The sequence below is a fragment of the Caenorhabditis remanei genome, chromosome IV (genome assembly GCF_010183535.1).
Source record: "Caenorhabditis remanei strain PX506 chromosome IV, whole genome shotgun sequence".
Lineage (NCBI taxonomy): Eukaryota > Metazoa > Nematoda > Chromadorea > Rhabditida > Rhabditidae > Caenorhabditis > Caenorhabditis remanei.
The window spans coordinates 3,528,374-3,544,994 of NC_071331.1; the positions used below are offsets into that span (position 1 = coordinate 3,528,374).

The window sequence follows — 16,621 nt, forward strand, 5'->3', positions numbered from 1 at the left end:
CTGCTTTACGTTTATACCACTTCGAAACTCACAATGGAAACAACATGTAGACCTTTTTGTTTCATTTCTCTATTTTTTCCAAAAGATAGTTTTGAAAGATTTAAAGTTTTGTTCAATGTCGTTTGAAATTTCTTTCAGAAATTGTTTCTTTCGCCTATAATGTTTAATCTTTTTACATCGCTTTCTCTCTCTCACTTTTCGATTTTTCTGTCTACAGTTTTCAATTCTATATCTTTCTCTCATGATTCAAAAATTGAACTTTTTCCCAATAATTCATATATTCTAAAATTTTGTAATTTTGTAGTTTTTCTCAACTTATAGTAAGTGTTATCGCTGATTTAGTACACATGGTTGTTCTGTGATTTTTTAGCTTCCTATCATCTTTTCTATCTCTTTTAAATTTTTCTTCACCCACATAACTGTTTTATAGTTATATATTTGCTTGGTACCATTTCCAAAACATTCATTTGAACCAGAAATTACCAACTTTTCAAATAATATAAGCTTTCAAGCCACAACTGTACGAGCTCCATTTAGACATATTGGTAGAGGAACTATCGGAGATAATATACTTTTTTTTAATACTGTTCAAAGCTTTGAATTGTTTGTAGTTTTTATAACGTGATTAAGTATTTTTTACAGAATGGTTCGTGAAACTAAAGCGCAAGCAGATAAAAAGGCGGCAGATGTCGAACGGAAACGTGCAAATCGAAAACAGGAACATTTGAATAGTGGCGGAGACAGTCAGGGTATGTTCCCCTTCGGGCCTTCATCGAAATATTGTAACAACAATTCAACTAAACAAAGAAAATTTTTCGCCTTGATTTGAACTTATCATTAACTGCTTTCTTCTATATTATCCCAACTTAAAATTTAAAAAATGACCAAATTTTCAGAACCTCAAAAAAACGGACGGAAATGAGTCAAGAAGAGCTTCGAGTGTACTGGGCTGACCAAAAGCGCATCAAACGGGAGAAGCAGAGAAGTTTGCAAAGTTCTCAGCTCAGTGCGTGTTCACAAGAAACTCAATTATCAGGTGAGAACTTTTTTTCAGTTTTTAAAATAGCCTACATAGGACTCCTCATAAAATAGCAAACACTGTTTTCTGATGTTGTCTCACCAACAAAAAAATCTTAGAACCACGACGTCACCGAGTTGAATTTATAATTAACTGTTTTTTTTTCCAAATTATAAATTAGAACCCAAAAAATGATCTAATTTCCAGAAACTCGGAAAAAACGGTCGGAAATGAGTCAAGAAGAGCTTCGAGAGTACAAGGCACAAAAGCGCAGCAATCGGGAGAAGCAGAAGAGTTTGCAAAGTTCTCAGCTCACTGCGTGTTCACAAGAAACTCAATTATCAGGAAGAACCTATTTTCAGTTCTCTCAAACTCATAAGATAGCGAAAAACCAAAACGGTATTCCCATGTAGTAAAGTTGTTAATTTTTCGGCTATCTTGTGAATTAAAAAACCAGCTTTTATAAACTTCTCCTCATTCCGAATTAAGATCAAACTATAATTATGCAAAATTACAGAAGGAAGGAAGAAAATTAAAGATATGAATCCTGAAGAGCTTAGTAATTACCGGCGTCAAAATCGTGAAGCTTGTCGGAAGAAGGGAAGAACATCAACAACCTCTGATATGGAACTCAGCCAACGCACTTCGACATCCGATTTCAATTTTCAGCACAGTTAGTTTATTCATTGTTTTCATAATTTTTAGTGGGAGGATACAGTTTTGCAACATAGTGGGAGGATACATTTTTTTAGTGGGAGGATACAGTTTTGCATCCGGAGGGAAGTTTTTCCCCGTAATTAGTATACCAGAAAAAAAACTATTTTTCGTTATTGTTTTCCCGGACGTGAATAGTCCTATTCGGTTTACATCATACCCATAGTATTTTTTTCGAGTAATTTTTGACGAAAAAAGTTGCTATAAAACACGATCCACCGAGATACACACATCTATTTTCAAATGTCGTATACTAAATACTTCCTCATTGAAGAGCAAATGTAAAAATTTACTTTTTTTAAAACGGACATGCGACTTTGGGGCTTATAATTTTGAGCGCGTCTTCGACATATTTTTTCATACTTGTCAAGGCCCGGCCCGGGCCTTGCCAGCCAGCGAAACTAAGGCCCGGATATTGGCGCCAAGATTCTAAATACAAATTTTTTCGAATTTTTTAACATTTTTTGAATTATTTTTTCTTAGAGATTCTTTTAAACTCAATTTTTTTCAAGGTCCGGCCGATGAAAAGTTTTACGCGCGACTTCAAACAAAATAACCATTTTTTCAACATTATTTTTGACTTTTTCCAATTTTTCATCGAAAGTGTGAAAATTCTTGACGATTTTTCAGAATTTCTGCTAATTCTGAATCATAATCAAAAATATGATTTCATCTTCTTCACTATGGTGTTTGGAGAAACGCTTTTATGAAAACCTTTTCAGACAGCCAATTCGACATGGAATCACTTCATTCAGAAATGTCGGACGTGTTCGATCAACCAACGAGCAGCAATGCTGCAGCTCGAATTGGAAGAAAACGGATGATGAGTCCACAAGAGGAGGAGGAGGAGGACGATGACGATGAGATGCCTTCGTCACAAATGTCCACTTATATGCCGAATTGGAGTGCAAAGGAAAAGGAAGAGTTCAAACGAGTGAAGGTCCGATACAACACTCGATCGAAGAAGGCTTTGATGTCGCAATCGTCATACGGTTCTCCCGATGATCACCAATCTTCCGTAGCGACATGCGATGTAGCGGAGCCTCAAGAACTCCCAGAGCAGCAATTCAACTGCAAAATTCGTTTTGCACTTGTGGATCTACTTCAAGTAGAAACGGATTGCATTGTTTTCCCCTTTTGCGGTGATCTGGATTTGACAAAACGCACAAAGATTTACAGTCAATTCTGGAGAAAGATGTGCAGGGAAGTCGATGATCAGGAAGAATATAAAGAGTTCTTAGAGGATCAGTGTCAGGAGGAAGAAGAAGGAGACATTGCGGGCTTTATATGGCAAAGATTGGGAAGATCTAAAAGTAAGTTTTAACAAATTATAAAAAGCCCATAGATTTTTAATTTAGTCAATCAATACGCATTTAAGTCATCAGAATTTCAAAAATGTTCATTTCATCATCATTTTCAGCGTGCTTCCACATTCGAGAGCCGGTCAGCGAGAAGAACAAGTACACAACTGTGTATGAAGCCCAACTTCGAGCCGCCATTTTCAAGTGTCTCTACCAAGCCGATCGAAATGGTCACAGCAGCATTGCGTTTCCAATTTTTGGTCAAGTCGAAAATCGTCTCAAGGCAACTGCAATCACATTGCAAACAATTTGGTCATATTTCAAGTTGTAAGAAATCAAATTTGAAGTTGGTGTACTTGACCACAAAAATTGCACCGCTCTATGATTTTATTGGGAAATGCATGAGCTACATCCGAGAGATTGACCTTTCGAATTGGAGTCGTCAACACTTCTTTCAGTTCGAACAAATGCTTTTCGACAAGATCAAAAGTGAAGTGATCTACTCCACTGTTCCTGGAACCGATATGGCAATGAGAGCTTTCAAGTTCAGCTTGGAAAGTAAAAAAGTTAAAGACCAGAAAGAAAAACTGAAGTAAGATACATTTAAGTTTATAATTAAATTTAACCATTTATTTTAACAGAAATCTCCATGCCGAAATGTGCTCAATGACAGGATTGCCAGCCAGTGACTTCGTTTTAACCAGGGATAGTGGACGTCGATTGCCTCATCATTACATCTCTGACGTAACAGTTTCTGATGATGAGTCTCCGGAGCTCATCAGTCTGTACTTTCCGATGGAGAACGTCTGTGGCTCAACATCTGTACTTCGAAAGCTTTGGGTCGTATCGTATTACTACATGTATTACAGCGACAGACTTGGAGGTTTGTGTCAGAAACGGGGGAAAAACATAGTGAACAAAGCTTTTGGTTCGGTACTATAAGGTAATTCGTAGATTTCTTTTGAAGCTTTAGAAAAAGAAAAATGTTGTTGATGGTGCCCAAAATGACCGATGGATGGGTACAAAACCTTTTTTGCGTTCTCAACTCCTTAATACTTTTTAATTTGCAGACTCATTCGACTTTGCTGAAAACTCACTGGAACATAAAACACGCAAAGAAATGTTCAACAAACTTAAAAATTTGCATCGAGAAGTATTGCTTCAGTGGAAAAGGACAATGAGAAGTAGGAAATTAGTGGGGTTTCATGTTCTTTGCTAATTGATTTTTTTCAGACGTTTGCTACAAATGCAAATGCCAAAAACCGGATGGATATCATGAAAATCTCTCTTATTTCAATACTCAGATGAGTCACCCGGACATTGTTTTTGATCAATGGATACTATTCGACAAATGCATTCTGGTTGATGGAGAAGATGTGATGAATTTGCAAAATCTTAGCATCCAGACTCTCCTCAGAAATCTGAAGAAAAAGAGAAAGTCATGTTGAAGTTGGCTTCTGAGCAAGAAGAAGTGGTTCGTAGCTGAATTATCTTACTTTCCATACAATACATTGTTTTCAGGTGAAAGAAAAAGTGCTTGAATGGTTCAAAATTGTGAAGGAGTATACCAGAAATCGAACTCGCAACTTCGAGCAATTATCGAGCATCTTGATCTCAGCGACATACGAACAGGAATAGATGATGACCCAGCAGTGTTGATGATCTCGAAGTATATGATGAATACTTAGATAGAAGAGGAGACGGCGGGGAAGAGAATGACGCTCTGACTGAAGCTGAAGTGATTTATAGGATGGCTTATGGAATGGAGGAAATTCAAAAAGCCAGCTGAAGAAGTTAACCGTTGCCTCCGTGATGTTGCGTTAAAACGATATGTCGAGCATGAATCAATGAGGACATCTGGAGAAGTCATTACGGCACAGTAATAACTTTTTCAGGGTTGTCGGTCTTTTAATCACTCAATTTTCAGGAATGGTCCGGAAGAACAAATACACTCTCAGTCCGCAAGTAGTTGAATTATGGAAGACAGAGGAACAATCGGACTTGTACAGTTGACGAGTTCATAGCTGCCGAAATGAAAGAGATGGGGAAAGAAAGAGTTGGATCTTCCACAACATATCGACACTACATTGGATGACACATTCAGAATGTTCTCAAGATATCCAAAACCAATTGATCTTGGAAGAAGAACAGATAAGTGCTACCATTGTGGAGCACTTTCATTCCCACGAGAGAGACTGAAAATCGTTGCTGCAAAAAACGGGCGTTTTGGATTAATCCAGTGGAAGAAGATCCCCACCTGCATTGACCCAGATGTTTCAGGAAAAGTTCAGAGGATGTCTGATTTCGGTAGGTTTCCTATATATAATTTGAACGTTGTTTTCATAAAATTTTCCAGGCAAACGCAGCATTCTCCATGGCCAGCGTCAACTACAACCGTCAACAACAGAAGGCTCACGGAGTGCAGTCGATGAAAGTCAAGGAGTAGTAACCTTCCTGCCATCTGCCATACATCCACGGGAGACCGCAAAAGCAAGATATGCCAAACCTTCATGTACTGGAACACGACAATGAAACAATTGCATCCATGCGATTCGAGCATTAAGAGTGAAAAATCCTCTACTGGAGAAAATGTTTTTGGACATTCAAGAATACTTGGACGCTAACAACTCCTTGTACAAATGCTTCAAGAGCATGGCTCAGCTGGAGAAAGAGGGAATTGCAGAGACGAGGGCTCAGCCAAAGTGATGCCAGCAATGAGTTCATCCGGTTCACAATACTGTCACCCACAGAGTTGGATCATCAAGACAAGCTTGTTGCACATCCAGGTGTCTATGCTCAGAAGAAGAGGATGCCGAAACATCACGTGGCTGTAGCAATCAGTATGAATCCAGAAGACACTTCTGCTCGGCCACGAGGATTGACCATCTATCCGAAAAATCCATCCAGAGGAAAGCCGCAACAGGCGATTTCAATCTACTCGGACTTGTGCGACACAATGGGTTACCCTCTCCTGTTTCCTGATGCACAAGGTGGATATGCTCTTCATAAGTACCCAAGACGGACTGCAAAAGATCCAAAGCCGTCGTACGAGCAGAACATCAGAAACCACATCGAAGAATTGTTGAGCAACGAAGAGAACCCTGAGGACTACTACAAACTTGGGACCAGAGTTCAATGAGATGTTGGAGAGTTTGAACCAACCATCTACTTCTGCAAGCGGGATGGAAGTTGATGACTCGGATTTGTAAGTAATATACATATTTCGTAATAGAAGAGCAATCGAATTATTCATCACCTCAAATTCTCACATTTTCTTTATTTCAGAGATGATATGGATGTCCGGCAAGATCAAGACATTGAGGATGGATTTGATTGGGACGAAGAGGAATACGATCCAGAAAGTGAGTAATGGAGATGAATTATCTGAAAGATTGATTAGGGATAAACATTGTTGAAGTGGGGGGATAAATGATAAGCAGAACCATACAATCATCAAAGTTATTTTTTTCAGTTTGGACAATCAGCAAATACTCGATCAGGGATTGCTGGAAGATGAGCAAGAGTTTCCGGTAGACGACAAAATCGGACAACAGAACAACATCACAATGAAGCAACGAAAAGGAGATATGTATCCAGTCATCGATCAACACCAAAGAACCATCGACATTCCAATTGTATCCGGAAATCCATTTGGGCCGGACAGTGATTCTGAGGAGGAGTCGCCAATTGACCGATACAGAGGTACGGACAACTACGACGATTATGTGCCCCAAGAATTGGACAATGTTGATATGGATAGGGAGAGAGAAGTTAAACTGGAAGAGGATAGACTGAAGGAGAGAGAGGAATCGGTTCGAGGTTCAAGAGAAGAAGAAGATGAAGGAGAAGAAAGACGAAAATGATGAGCTTGAACTCGACGCAGTAATGTTATGGCGACGAGCACGACGCAGAACCGCTGGCTCTTGCAAGAAAAAATGATGGAGTCCTTGTTAAGAATGTGGAGTTTCTTTGTAGATTGTAGTATTGACGAAAACAAGCAATAAAATCTAACGGTTTATTATTGTATCATTTCAGATCGGACAGAGGCTGAACGTCAGCAGAGCTGAACACGCAAACTTCTTGTTTTCAAGACCGAGAAGAATTCCGAACAGATATCAAGGAGAATCTCGAACTCTTGGACAATTGGTTGTGATTGACTACGGAGCCCGCATGATTGAAGGAAGGATGAACGCATTACTTGTGCATCGAAGTGATTTCATCGGTTCGCGGGCAGAAGCCAAGTTTTCAAGTTTCAAGAACAGATGGGTAAATGAAAAGTTTAATGGCGTTAGGAGCTGGGACAACTGGCCCACACTCCCTTCGAGTGTTCCAGGAACTGTCAAATACCAACGAGAGTTAGTCATGACGGGAAGTCACACTTGCCAACAAGCTTGGAAAACCTCATCTGTTCATCACTTACACTGGAAATCCGAAATGGCCAGAAATTCAGAGAGAAACGAAATTGAGAGGAGTCAACTGGACTGACATTCCGACATTCGTTAACACCGTCTTCTGGAACAGGTTCGAAATTTTCATCGAAGAAGAGCTCCTTGACCAAAAAGAAAATCTCCGCTCAAGGAGGAAAGATCGTGAGAGAAGGTGAAATTTTGGCGTTGTGAGGTGGTTCATATACTCGGTGGAGTTCCAGCAGAGAGGAATGCCCCACGTCCACTTGATTGTCTGTCTGGAAAAACCAATCACCACCGCAGCTGAAGTTGATGATATCATTTCGGCGAAGTACCAGAGATGCCAAAACGAAACGATCCAGAATATGAAGAGGTTTGTTTTCTTTAACATATTAGTGTAATTTTCACAATTTCTTTACTGAGAATCATCAAAAACAACTAATTATGTTTTTTCCAGAAACTCCGGTACTACAATCTGGTGAAAGATATGATGGTCCACTTCCCCTGTGAAAACGATCCAACTGCGTATTGCAGAGAAGGAGCAAAACTTCATTGGAAACAATGTGTGAAATCATTTCCTAAGAAGATGTCAGATTTCACCGTGCTGACGGACAACCAATATCCGGACTACAAAAGAACGAATACAAACAAGTTTGTTTTGTACCGGAAAGGGAAAGCACATGTTGCTGGCAGTGAATATGTGGTGTCTCACAACAAGCCTTCGTTGATGAAACACGAGTGTCACATCAATGTCGAAGTCATCACAACTCTCCACACCCTGAAGTACATATTCAAGTACCTCTTCAAAGGTCCTGATCGCATGCTTCTTGAAGTTTGTGAGAATATGGAAAAAGGAAATCCGGACAAGACTGCGATGACTCTTAGAGGCAACGTCTTTGCTCCAGCTAATCTTCCTGAAGGAAAATTACGTGCCCGGCAAAGACAAGCTGACAAAATGATGGATGCTGCCGGAGTCACCATTCCAAAAGATAAGCGTCTTTCAATGAATGAATGCACTGCTGTTTTGGATATGGCGGCAATGACGGCTAACGAAGCAGCTTGGAAACTCGCTTCACGACCGATGCATGGATGTTCCCATATTGTTTTCAAAGGATACGTTCATGAAGAGAACAATGAATTGCTGTATTTCAAACGCGGACTATCTGCGGCTTCTGCAAAGAAATTGCTCGAAAAAAAAGTTGCTGGGCAGATGGCTGCTTGGTTTAACGAAAACAAGAATCCAAAGCAGCTCAAAAACGGAATGATGACAACTGATCTGACTCTTCCAGAAATGTTCCGTTTCCTATATGTTTAGCATGAAGACGCAGAAGTTCATTCTCCGAAAACGTGATCTCTCTGGAAAAATCTTTGGGCGGATCCAAGCACCACAGCCAAGAAATCTGGAACTCACCGCAGTCCGTTTACTTGCTCATCATGTTTGTGGACCGACAAGCTGGCAAGACTTACGGACATACAAAAACGTTGTCTACCCAACTTGTCTCCAAGCAGCACGGGCTCGACGTCTGATGAATGGAGAGCAGGAATGGAATGATTTATTGACTGAAATTGCTGGTTATGAATCTCCAATTGAATCCCGTCGGATGTTTGCAAGTATACTCCTTCACTGTGCTCCAGCCAATCCGAAAGATCTATGGGACAGTCATTGGGAAACCTTGGTTAGTAACAAAACGTCTTGGTCGGATTCTCAAAAGAAAGCTCACGCTCTTCGACACATCAACTTCCTTCTGCAACGCCATGGAATGAATCTGGATCAGTTCGAGCTTGAAGGAGATTACGAAAAGAAGATTTACCTCTAATCGACCCAGCTGAGGACTTCGACAACCCAGACTTCGTCAACTTATCTCGAAATGAGCATGAAAGTAAAGGAAGAACGTTTGTTACCGAGACTTGAACACGGAACAGAAGAACTTGTGGACCGAGTATTGGAGATGGATGACGAGACGGAGGTACCCAGAATGGTTTTTGTCGGCGGAGCTGGAGGAACCGGAAAAACATATTGTTATAATACAATATACCATGTGTTGATGGCACGAGGCAAACAAGTTGGTACAGTCTCTCACTCTGGAATTGCAGCCAGTCTTCTACCAAATGGATGCACAGCTCATCGGAAAGTTTTCCATCCCGCTTGAAGTTTGTGATAGGATGAATTGCAGCATTGACCTGATTTCAGCCGAAGGTGAGTGTTTCGGGAAATTAGAGTGTTTCAGTGAAGGGGGGTGTTTTAGGTTGCCATGTAGTATAATTTTTTTAATTTCAGCCACTGCACTGAGAGCTTTGAGTGCCGTCATCTGGGATGAAGTTTGTATGTCCGACCGTAGAATAGTGTCGGCAGTCGACAACCTCTTCCAGGAACTCCACGAAAGCACACTTCCTTTTGGTGGAGTTTTGTTCATAATGGGTGGAGATTGGAGGCAAATTCTTCCAATTGTTCAAGGTGTTCGAGATCAAGGAGTCATTGAATACACTCTCAAGAACTGGGGTGATAATTGGACTCAAGTTGAGAAATTCCACCTGACAATCAATCAAAGAGCCATTGATGACCCAGACTATGCCAGACTGATTCTCGAGATTGGAGATGGATCCAACTATGTACATGAGAAGAGACAGATGGTGTCAATTCCGGACAAACTCATTCTAACCGGAACGGACACGGATCTCGTGGACTGGGTCTTTCCAGACGTCAACACCTACAAACTGGTGGAATCTTCTGCAGTATTGACTGTGGACAATAGAACGGCTCTCCGAATCAATGAATACATCTTGGACAAGTTGAACGGAGAAATGAGAGAGTTTGTATCCATTGACACAGCTGATAAGGACAACGCTCTCAACGTGGACCCAGCCATCTTTGCTACGGAGACACCACCTGGAATGCCACCCCCACCGTCTTCGCTTGAAAGTCGGAGCCCAGATTGTTCTCCTTCGCAATCTGTCTGTGGAAGCCGGACTGTGTAACGGCACAAGATTGACGATTGTGTCTTTCGGAGAAGACGTAAGTTTTTTGTCACATCTTTTTCGGTTGAACCTATGCATAAATAAACTATTTTATTTCCAGATAATCTACTGCCACCGGAACACCGACCCGAAAAAGCCAAAGCAGATGGTCTTCTTGCATCGAATCTTGATGAGTCCCTCTGGAAAAGGAGGAAAGTCTTGTGGATTCCGCCGTCGACAGTTCCCAATTCGTTTGGCGTACGCCTGTACGATCAACAAGAGCCAGGGACAAACGTTGACAAGATGTGGACTGCTTCTGCATTCTCCAGTCTTCTCACATGGTCAGCTCTATGTTGCAATGTCGAGAGTAAGAAGAAGCGAAGACTTCCGATTGTGGCACTACAAGAGAGGGACTCCCGACGACAACTACATCCATGGAGGGATTCTTGTGCGAAACGTGGTCTATCGAGAGGTTCTGCAGCTGGGAAATTGAAAATTGTGAGTTCGCGAGTTTCCAAAATTGTCTCAGCTTGCTGTGAAATTTATAACTATTCTCTCTCTCTCTCTCTTCGGAAGATAATGAACGTGTTTTCAGCGATGCTGGGAGAATCGATACAACAACGGGACATCGGATGATTTGGCATTGGATTCTTTGGCACGTTACACTTAGCATTTATTATTGACTGGTTCATGTTTTAATTTTCTTGTTATTTTTTGCTGTTATTTTCTATTGTTTTTTTATTATTGTTATTATTACTTTGAGATATGAATTGTTGAAACTTTTTTGAAATGTTTGGATATTTGAAAAAAACTTCAAAGAATGTTCAAAGAATGTAAATTATTGAAAATAATTTAAACATTTATTTGAACACTCTAACAATTTCCAGATGATATAAAGCAATGTTACGTACAATTTCCAGTAAAATTTAATTTAAAAAAGGCAATGCAATAATTTGAATGTAAAACTTGCCATGCACCGCGCACGGGGCGAAGCCCCGTCTTGCGGAGCCCGCCGGGAGGCGGGGGACGCTAGTCGATAATAGAAAAGGTTGGAACCTTTAGAAAAAAAAACGATTTTGTACTCTTACGATTTTAGTAGAAAATGACAAACTTTGAAAGTTTGTCACGCCATAACTGATTGCCAATTTTTGTAGAGGTTATAGATGAGATTCAATGCTTCATTTTTGTAGTTGACAATTTTTTGTACGACAACTTCCTGAAAAGTTATAGTTCATTAAAGTTACTTCTTCACAGAATCGGCTCTCTAGCTATTGGCGGACTATAGCTTTTCAGGAAGAGTTTGTACAAAAAAGTTGTCAACTACAAAAATGAAGCTCTAGTTTTGATCTGTAACACCTAGAAAAATTGGTATTAAAAGATGATCCGAGGCACAGTGACACACTCTCAAAGTATAAAATAATCAAATTTATTTATTTATTTATTTTATATACGCACTCGAGGTACGTGAAAGATGAGTTCAAATGAGTTCGATGTTTATTTCAGATTATGATTCTTCAAACAATTCTAAGAAACTTTCATCATATGCTAAAATCGCTCTAAACGGTACAATTCCTGTTTTCCTGGCTTTAGGTGGAAGAGTTTTTCCGCGCGGTCGTGTAGTCCTCTCGGACAAAAGATTTTTGCTCATTCCCTCGTTTTCTTCGTTTCCTCGCTTTTTTCCAATAAGTTTTCGTGTTTTTTTTTTAAATTTTGCTCTTCCACCAAGGCTCCTTTTAAGTCAGAAAAATCGTTTTAGAGCGATTTTTAGCGCATGCGTCATTTATAAAGGTTTAAGAATTTTTTGAAGTGTCTTAATTTGAAATTAAAAATATAAATTTTTTAGCTCCCCAACTTCCACCTCTCTGAAGTCCACCACTACCGGTACCAGTTCGTCCGATTCTTTATGTTCCAACACTACTGGGACCGCCCTTGTCTCTGCAAGGACTCTCTCTGCAAGCCGATGGACTTCGAGCCGCGATTCGGATGCTCAAATTGTGCGAAAGATTGGAGACATTTCGAGAAAGGTGATCCGATGTGTCTGATCTGTCAGACGTATAAAAATCTGACTGGAGAAATGAGACCTGTGAAGGATACGTACTTTACGAAGGAGGAGAAGGAGTTGATTGTGAGATGGAATGAGATGCAAATGGAGGCGGGGAAGGTTCTCAAAAGAGAAGAATTCGAGAAGTTTATTGAAGAGGAGAAGGTGAAAAGATGGATGAACCTAGAGATCAATGAAGAGGAGAAGCTTATGATGAACTTCCAAGATCCCAAAAATGTAGAACGGTACTCGAAATAGCGGCGAAAGGAGAATATTTGGTGTCCAAGTTGAAGCCATTCGTACTTCCGTTGTTCCCGGCGTGCAAGTGTGACGAGTCGGAGGAAAGCAAACTGATGATTGAGAAAGAGAATCTTATTGTTCCAAGGTAAACTTTTTTTATAATGAGAAGAAAAAAAATTGGGACATTTCGCAGCCAGGCGTGTCTCGCAGACATGCGCTCCACCACAACCTCAGTTTTTCGTTTTTAGTCAAAGAATACTTTTTTTGTGATTTTGATAAAGGGGAACACAAGAAATTTTGCCCCGAAAAACAAAGCATGTTTTTTTTTTGAAAAAGTTTATTATCAAAATAAAAAAGTTCCGACATTTTTTCTTACGACAAAATGCAGACTCAGTACAAAATTACTACTGTGTCTGCATTCTGACGTGAAAAAAAAATGTCGGAACTTTTTATTTCGACAATAAAACTGTATTTTGCGTAGCAGTAGCCGTACAAACAAAGTTAAAAGGTTCAGAAAATGACAAAAAACCATTAGATACGCAAAAACCAGTTTCAATAATTTTCAAAAAAATTGGTGAATCAAGAAAAAGGTTCTTTTTGACATCTCGAACTATTAATTTTCTGAAAAAGTAAAGTTATCACACTGGAAAAAAAAACTTAAAAACTGAACAAATTAAAGAAATTGAGGCTGCGAAACGTCCCAAAAATTCACCTCAAAAAATATTTCCCTTCATTTTTCCAGATCCAGAATCCTGTATATGTATTCAAATTCGAGAAGAAGTTCAACCGTGGGTCGATGAGGAGATGTATAAGAAGCGACGAAAGACAACAAACCGAAGAAATCGTAGAAAGTGACTTTACTGTATTATGAGCGATTTTATTATCCCTTTTTTCTGTATTTTAGCTTTAAGAGTTGATTTCTAAATTAAGAGTTTTGAACCTTTTTCTGTTGAAAACCCCCGATTGTGAATACGTATTACATAAACAGAATCTCTTTTTCATCGAAACCCATTTTTCTACTTCCGTATCACATATGTGTAGAAAGTTCATTAAAGTACTCTGATCTCTCGAATAGAAAATATCATACTTGTCACGGGCCGGGCCGGGCCGGGCCGGGCCGAAATCAGGAAAAATCTCGGCCCGGCCCGCTCGGCCCGTTTTGAAACATTTTTTCAAAACATTTTGAGTTTTTGAACTTTTTTTGGAAATTTTTTGAAATTTTTTGAAAAAAGTATAGTTTTCGAATAAACATTTAAAATTGAATCAAAATGTGAATATGTAATGATAATTTAAGCATTTTTACTGTTTTTTTTTCGAAAAATTTCAAAAAAATTGGTAAAAATGGGTACCCATTTTTGAATCCGGGCCGCCGGGCCGGGCCGGGCCAAGAGAAATTTCGGCCCGGCCCGATTATTGACAAGTATGGAAAATATAGCACCAATGTCTCAACCGAGCCTAAAAATACTAGTGGATTTCTGAAAACAAAAAGGACTCAATGTAAACTGAAGGAAAAAAAGCTGATAATCATATATTGGAACAGTGAGTTTTACGCAAAATATTGGATATCGGAACTGTTTCAAAATGTGATCAAGTTTCATAGTCAGTGTGTTGAAAGTTTGTCATTACGTACTATTCAGTTACAACATCGTTAATAAGGACACTTCGAAGTTTTAAGCAAAAATATTTTGTGGCATATTTTTTTCAAAAAATTTAATTTCTGCACCAAATTCTCAATTACGGAAATCGTAGTGTGATAGGAATGGAAAAGCTAATGGCACTAACTTTGACGCAAAAAACCATAAACATAATACTAAAGAAACAGTGAAAAAGAAAAAGTCAGAATATCAAAAACTTACAGTTTCAATATATTAATTTTACAGCAAATTTGTGTTTTGGTTGCTCCTTCCGTGTCTATGTAAAGAAAAATCCAATTTTTTTTTTCTTTTACAGAATACGTGTTCCTTATTCTTATCAACTATTTACTTCCTGCTAACTCATAAAAACTGCAAAAGAAACCGAAGGACAAAAAAGCTTTACAATAACGCCGAGAAAAAAAAGAATTTGAAAGCCTCCAATGATTTAATATATTTAGCGTTAGCCAGCCCGATCAAGGTGATTTTTCATTTTCCTTTCCCCATCTCTCTCGTCTAAAACTATTTCGAAGCACAGGTTTTTTTCACGTTGGAAATAAGAGAAAAAAAGAAGACAAAAAAATCACTTCATACAAACATTAACCAATGTCATGATAGAGAAAAAGAGGAAAGACAATTTGAGATTTGAAAAGCAGACTACAAACTACAATTTAGTATCCTGGAGCAGTTCTTGGTGGTGGACAATGATCACAAGCTCCCTCGGATCCAATGTCTCCATCTTGTCCTGGTTGACCTGGTTGTCCTGGAGCTCCTGGTTGTCCCGGTGCTCCTGCATCTCCTTGTGGTCCTGGTTGTCCTGGTTGAGAGGCTCCTCCTGATTGTCCTGGCTGTCCTGGTGCACCGGCGGGTCCTGGTGGTCCTGGTGGTCCAGCTGGTCCTGGAGTTCCTGGAACATCGACGAGTTGTCCTGGAGCTCCTGGTGCTCCTGGGTTTCCGTTGGATCCTGGATTTCCTGATGGTCCTGGTGGTCCAGCTGGTCCTGGTGGTCCTGGACGAGCAGCTCCGCCTGATTGTCCTGGAGCTCCTGGTGCTCCTGATGGTCCCTTTTGTCCTGGTGCACCGGATGGTCCTGGTGGTCCAGCTGGGCAATCAAAGCAGAAAGAGTCGGCAGAAGCATGAGAGTCCTCAGCAGCGTCTTGTCCTGGATGTCCTGGAGCTCCTGGGTTTCCATCGTTTCCTGGTGCTCCGTCTTGTCCTGGCTGTCCTGGTGGTCCAGCTGGTCCAACTCCGCATGAGCAACAGGATCCAGATGATGAAGAAGCTGGGGCTGGTGCTCTGTGAGCAGGTGGAGCAGCGGCGAAAGAAGATGCTGGTACTTGAGCTTGGGCAATTGGAGCTGGAGCAGCGGTTGGAGCAGCAGTTGGTGTCTGATCCTCCACTTCATTTCCTTCCTCATCCACATAGATAATCTCAACTTCCTCGTCTTCATTCTGACGACGGATCTTCTTCGAACGAGTCACCTCTCCTGTATGGCGCCGTGCGGCACGACGGATACGTCCGTTGACTCCATGGAGGGTTTGGAACTGGAAAAACACAGCTGATATGATAATGAATCAGGGCGAATTTCAAACAAAAATAAGAAAATTGAAACAGTACCCAAATTGTGATTTTCAAAAATAAAACCAAAAAACTCAACTCACATTCTTATACTCATCCCAAAGACCATCAGTTCTATGTTGGCAGAAGTCAACCTCAGATTGAAGGGAGGATTGCACGTGTTGCATGTAGTTGTACAACATTGGGACAGCCAAGATGGCGGTCAAAGTGGCGACGGTCGAGATTGCGATACCTGAAAAATTGAAATTCTTGGTTTCACAAATTCAGTGATCTTTGTGAAACCAGGCAAATTGATGTGAAAATCTTAAGTTAAAGACTCGTAACAGAAAGTTTCATGAGTTCCCTAGAAACGCGCCACGGGCACCCCAGCTTACCTGCAAAGGCAATCTTGCGATAAGACTCGGTCTCGTCGGCCACCTTCTTTGGATCCTCCATCTTCAGGTTCTCTTAAAAATTTAGGATTATTTGACTGTTTCAAAACAACGTCAAATAATACTTTTCGAAAAATTTACACTCGTGTCTTATCTCAAACATAGAAAAAAAAATTTGAATTAAAAAAAGAAAAGGTAAAAACTAATACCTTAACCTCTCACCCCGCTTTCCTTTTATACCAATTAATATTTGGTTCCCATCGTGTAGTAACACGGAAGAATACTTTTCTCAGCTTCTTCTTCTCTTTACAACATTTATTTTCCATTTGGTTATTTCTACTTTTGTTCTCATCAACCAATCTACTT

At 40.0% G+C, this 16,621-nt stretch overlaps 6 protein-coding genes across 6 annotated transcripts; 5 read left to right on the forward strand and 1 right to left on the reverse strand.

Moving 5' to 3' along the window:
- Positions 1-643: 643 nt before the first annotated feature.
- Positions 644-3,364, forward strand: GCK72_012349 (uncharacterized protein; the record flags this gene model as incomplete). Its single annotated transcript, XM_053729039.1, has 5 exons — positions 644-749; positions 1,226-1,417; positions 1,536-1,691; positions 2,455-3,045; positions 3,153-3,364. 5 exons carry the CDS (start codon positions 644-646, stop codon positions 3,362-3,364), a joined length of 1,257 nt encoding a protein of 418 aa, XP_053583811.1.
- A 136-nt stretch (positions 3,365-3,500) lies between these two features.
- GCK72_012350 (uncharacterized protein) lies at positions 3,501-4,671 on the forward strand (the record flags this gene model as incomplete). The annotated part of the gene is made up of 6 exons (XM_053729040.1): positions 3,501-3,625; positions 3,675-3,916; positions 4,104-4,217; positions 4,267-4,394; positions 4,451-4,507; positions 4,555-4,671. The coding sequence occupies 6 exons, from the start codon at positions 3,501-3,503 to the stop codon at positions 4,669-4,671; spliced, it is 783 nt and encodes a 260-aa protein (XP_053583812.1).
- Positions 4,672-5,138: 467 nt separating this feature from the next.
- Positions 5,139-5,565, forward strand: GCK72_012351 (uncharacterized protein; the record flags this gene model as incomplete). The annotated part of the gene is made up of 2 exons (XM_053729041.1): positions 5,139-5,340; positions 5,390-5,565. The coding sequence occupies 2 exons, from the start codon at positions 5,139-5,141 to the stop codon at positions 5,563-5,565; spliced, it is 378 nt and encodes a 125-aa protein (XP_053583813.1).
- Positions 5,566-5,672: 107 nt separating this feature from the next.
- GCK72_012352 (uncharacterized protein) lies at positions 5,673-6,172 on the forward strand (the record flags this gene model as incomplete). Its single annotated transcript, XM_053729042.1, has 2 exons — positions 5,673-5,760; positions 5,820-6,172. 2 exons carry the CDS (start codon positions 5,673-5,675, stop codon positions 6,170-6,172), a joined length of 441 nt encoding a protein of 146 aa, XP_053583814.1.
- Positions 6,173-8,755: 2,583 nt separating this feature from the next.
- GCK72_012353 (uncharacterized protein) lies at positions 8,756-9,256 on the forward strand (the record flags this gene model as incomplete). Its single annotated transcript, XM_053729043.1, has 1 exon — positions 8,756-9,256. One exon carries the CDS (start codon positions 8,756-8,758, stop codon positions 9,254-9,256), a length of 501 nt encoding a protein of 166 aa, XP_053583815.1.
- Positions 9,257-14,977: 5,721 nt separating this feature from the next.
- Positions 14,978-16,319, reverse strand: GCK72_012354 (uncharacterized protein; the record flags this gene model as incomplete). Its single annotated transcript, XM_053729044.1, has 3 exons — positions 14,978-15,850; positions 15,968-16,116; positions 16,259-16,319. The coding sequence occupies 3 exons, from the start codon at positions 16,317-16,319 to the stop codon at positions 14,978-14,980; spliced, it is 1,083 nt and encodes a 360-aa protein (XP_053583816.1).
- Positions 16,320-16,621: the final 302 nt, after the last annotated feature.